We start from the raw sequence: 3,528 nt of genomic DNA, 5'->3' as shown, positions 1-3,528 counted from the left end.
TGTCTCTACTGAAAATACGAAATTAGCCGGGCATGGTGACACATGCCTGTAATCCCAGCTACTCGGAAGGCTGAGGCAGGAGAATCGCTTGAACCCAGTAGGCGGAAGTTGCGGTGAGCCAGGATCACACCATTGCACTCCAGCCTGGGCAACAAGAGTGAAACTCTGTCCCCCCATGAGCCACCCAGGTGTGGTGGCTCATGCCTGTAATCCTAGCACTTTGGGAGGCCGAGGCAGGCTGATCACTGGAGCTCAGGAGTTCAAGACCAGCTTGGGCAACATGGTTAAACCCCGTCTCTACTAAAAATACAAAAAAAATAGCCAGTCATGGAGCAGGCACCTGTAATCCCAGCTGCTCGGGAGGGTGAGGCGTGGGAATCGCTTGAACCCAGGAGACGGAGGTTGCAGTGAGCTGAGATTGCACCACTGCACTCCAGCCTGGGTGACGAAGCGAGACTCTCTCAAAAAATAATAAAAAATAAATTTCAACAACCATGTCAAACTTAAATGTTTTAATGCCTAGACCTTAAGTGAATAATTCTCTTAGCGTAGCTATTAAAATGTCTACTGCTCTGTGTTCAGGGTGGGCCATCTGGCCAAGCTTCAGCACATATGAGGATGATGCACAGCTAGACTCTGAAAGCCCACTTTGGCATCTGTGGGATTTCCCATAGAGGGGTGGGTATATCTGACATCTGTGTTCTCCTGGCCCTGCAGGCTCACGTGATGGTTCTATGGGACTCTGGGAGGTGACAGATGATGTTTTGACCAAAAGTGATGCAAGACACAATGTGTCGCGGGTCCCTGTGTATGCACACATCACTCACAAGGCCTTAAAGGACATCCCCAAAGAGGACACAAACCCTGACAACTGCAAAGTTCGGGCTCTGGCCTTCAACAGCAAGAACAAGGTATGAACTTGTATAGGGATCCCCGAAGTCTATTCCTGTTGCTTATGTCTTGGGATATGCACTCCTTTTTCCTTCCCCATCAGTGCTTGCTATATAGCATGGTTCTGAGCCCACACATCACCTCTTAAAGGCTGAGTGATGCTGGTGAGAAATTATAACTGAGGCTCTGAAACCCACCCCTTCAGTTGGTCTCTGCAGTATTTCTCTGAGTGGTCTATATTTGTGGGTCAGCCTCACAGAATTCCCCTAGGGCCACCCTGATTTGACTGTCTCTCATTTGCACATGCCTTTGCAGGTGCTCTATTCTGGGCATGATTTTCATACCTGCTTCTGAAAACAATCACTTTTTTTCTCTTTGGTATTAATTCCTTTTTTTTTGAGACTGTGTTTTGCTCTTGTCACCTAGGCAGGAGTGTAATGGCGCGATCTCAGCTCACAGCAACCTCCGTCTCCCAGGTTCAAGCAATTCTCCTGCCTCAGCCTCCCGTGTAGCTGGAACTACAGGTGCCCACCGCCACGCCCGGCTAATTTTTGTATTTCTAGTAGAGACGGGGTTTCACCATGTTAGCCAGGATGGTCTCGATCTCCTGACCTCGTGATCCACCCATCTCGGTCTCCCAAAGTGCTGGGATTACAGGCATGAGCTACCACGCCCGGCTGTTCCTCTTTTTTTTTGAGACGGAGTCTTCTGTCGCCCAGCTGGAGTGCAGTGGCCATGTCTTAGCTCACTGCAACCTCCGCCTCCCAGGTTCAAGCGATTCTCCTGCCTCAGCCTTCTGAGTAGCTGGGACTACAGGCGCTCACCACCACACCCAGCTGATGTTTGTCTTTTTAGTAGAGATGGCTTACACCATGTTTCAGGCTGATCTCGAACTCCTGACCTCGTGATCCACCCACCTCAGCCTCCCAAAGTGCTGGGATTACAGGCGTGAGCCACTGCGCCCAGCTGTTGTTTCTCCTCTTTTTTTTTTTTTTCTGGAGTTAAGGTCTTGCTCTGTCACCCAGGATGGAGTGCAGTGACGTGATCATGGCTCACTGCAGCCTTAACCTCCTAGTCTCAAACAATCCTCCTGTCTCAGCACCCCACCCCCATCCCTGAGTAGCTGGGACTACAAGCATGTGCCACCACACCTGGCTAGTTTTTTGTATTTTTTTGTACTAATGGTGTTTTGACATTTTGCCCAGGCTGGTCTCAACCTCCTGGCCTCAAGCGATCTGCCTGCCTAAGCCTCCCAAAGTGTTGGGATTACAGGCGTGAGCCACTGTACCTGGCCAGGAAGATAAAATTTCCTTGCTGCAGGTTGCTCAGTTGTACTCTAGAAAGGTACCATTTTAGCTTGCCACCAACAGTGTATTCAGGGCTCAATTCACAGAAAAGTGTTCTTGTTTTTTGTTATTGTTGTTGTTTTGAGACAGAGTCTCTGTCATCCAGGCTGGAGTGCAGTGGTATGATCTCAGCTCATTGCAACTTCCGTCTCCCAGGTTCAAGCAATTCTCCTGCCTCAGCCTCCTGAGTGGCTGGGATTATAGGCGCACGCTCCACTAATTTTTGTGTTTTTAGTAGAGACGGGGTTTCACCATGTTGGTCAGGCTGATCTCAAACTCCTGACCTCGTTATCTGCCTGCCTCAGCCTCCCAAAGTGCTGGGGTTACAGGCATGAGCCACTGTGCCTGGTCTGGTTTTTTAAGCTTTATTATTGTTTGCTAAGAGAAGTGATTTATCTTTTTAAGCATTCATTTTATTTATGTAGAACAGTCATTTCTTTTTCTTTTTCTTTTCTTTTTTTTTTTTTTTTTGGAGGCAGGGTCTTAACTCTGTTGCCCAGGGTGGTGGTGTGATCCCAGCTCACTGCATCCTTGACCTCTCCAAGCTCCAGTGACCCTCCAACGTCAGCCTCCTGGATAGCTGGGACTACAGGTTTGCGCTACCACACCTGGCTAATTTTGTATTTTTTGTAGAGACAGGGTTTTGCCATGTTACCCGGCCTCCCAGAGTGCTGGGATTAAAGGCATATACCACTGTACCCAGCCTAGAACAGTTGTCATTATTATCTTTTTTTTGTTTTGTTTTGTTTTTTGAGATGGGGTCTCACTCTGTCACCCAGGTTGGAGTCAGTGGCACAGTCTCAGCTCACTGCGACTTCTGCTTCCCAGGCTCAAGCTATCCTCCCAGCTCAGCCTCCTGAGTAGCTGGGACCACAGGTGTGCACCACCAAACCTGGATAATTTTTTGTATTTTTGGTAGAGATGGGGTTTCGCCATGTTGCTCAGGCTGGTCTCAAACTCTTGAGCTCAGGTGGTCCACCTACCTCAGCCTCCCAAGGTGCTGGGATTACAGGTGTGAATGGTAATTCTTAATAAAGAACAGTCTAGAACAGTCATTCTTAATAAAAGGATTGTGGGCCGGGCGCAGTGGCTCACACCTGTAATCCCTACACTTTGGGAGGCTGAGGTGGGTGGATCACCTGAGGTCTGGAGTTCAAGACCAGCCTGACCAACATGGAGAAACCCTGTCTCTACTGAAAATACGAAATTAGCCGGGCATGGTGACACATGCCTGTAATCCCAGCTACTCGGAAGGCTGAGGCAGGAGAATCGCTTGAACCCAGTAGGCGGA

General features: G+C 49.0%; 1 protein-coding gene across 2 annotated transcripts in view; it reads left to right on the top strand.

The window, feature by feature from the left end:
* Positions 1–3,528, top strand: part of DCAF12 (DDB1 and CUL4 associated factor 12) — a 40,247-nt gene that overhangs the window by 23,619 nt on the left and 13,100 nt on the right. For both annotated transcript variants that reach the window (XM_011980031.1, XM_011980030.1), the window contains one exon: positions 718–911. In XM_011980031.1, coding sequence (XP_011835421.1) covers positions 718–911 — 194 coding nt within the window. The remainder of the gene's footprint in view (positions 1–717; positions 912–3,528) is intronic.

This window comes from Mandrillus leucophaeus, unplaced genomic scaffold (genome assembly GCF_000951045.1).
Source record: "Mandrillus leucophaeus isolate KB7577 unplaced genomic scaffold, Mleu.le_1.0 Scaffold208, whole genome shotgun sequence".
NCBI lineage: Eukaryota > Metazoa > Chordata > Mammalia > Primates > Cercopithecidae > Mandrillus > Mandrillus leucophaeus.
Note: the sequence above shows the minus strand (reverse complement) of the source record. Positions and strands in the feature narration are given on the sequence as shown.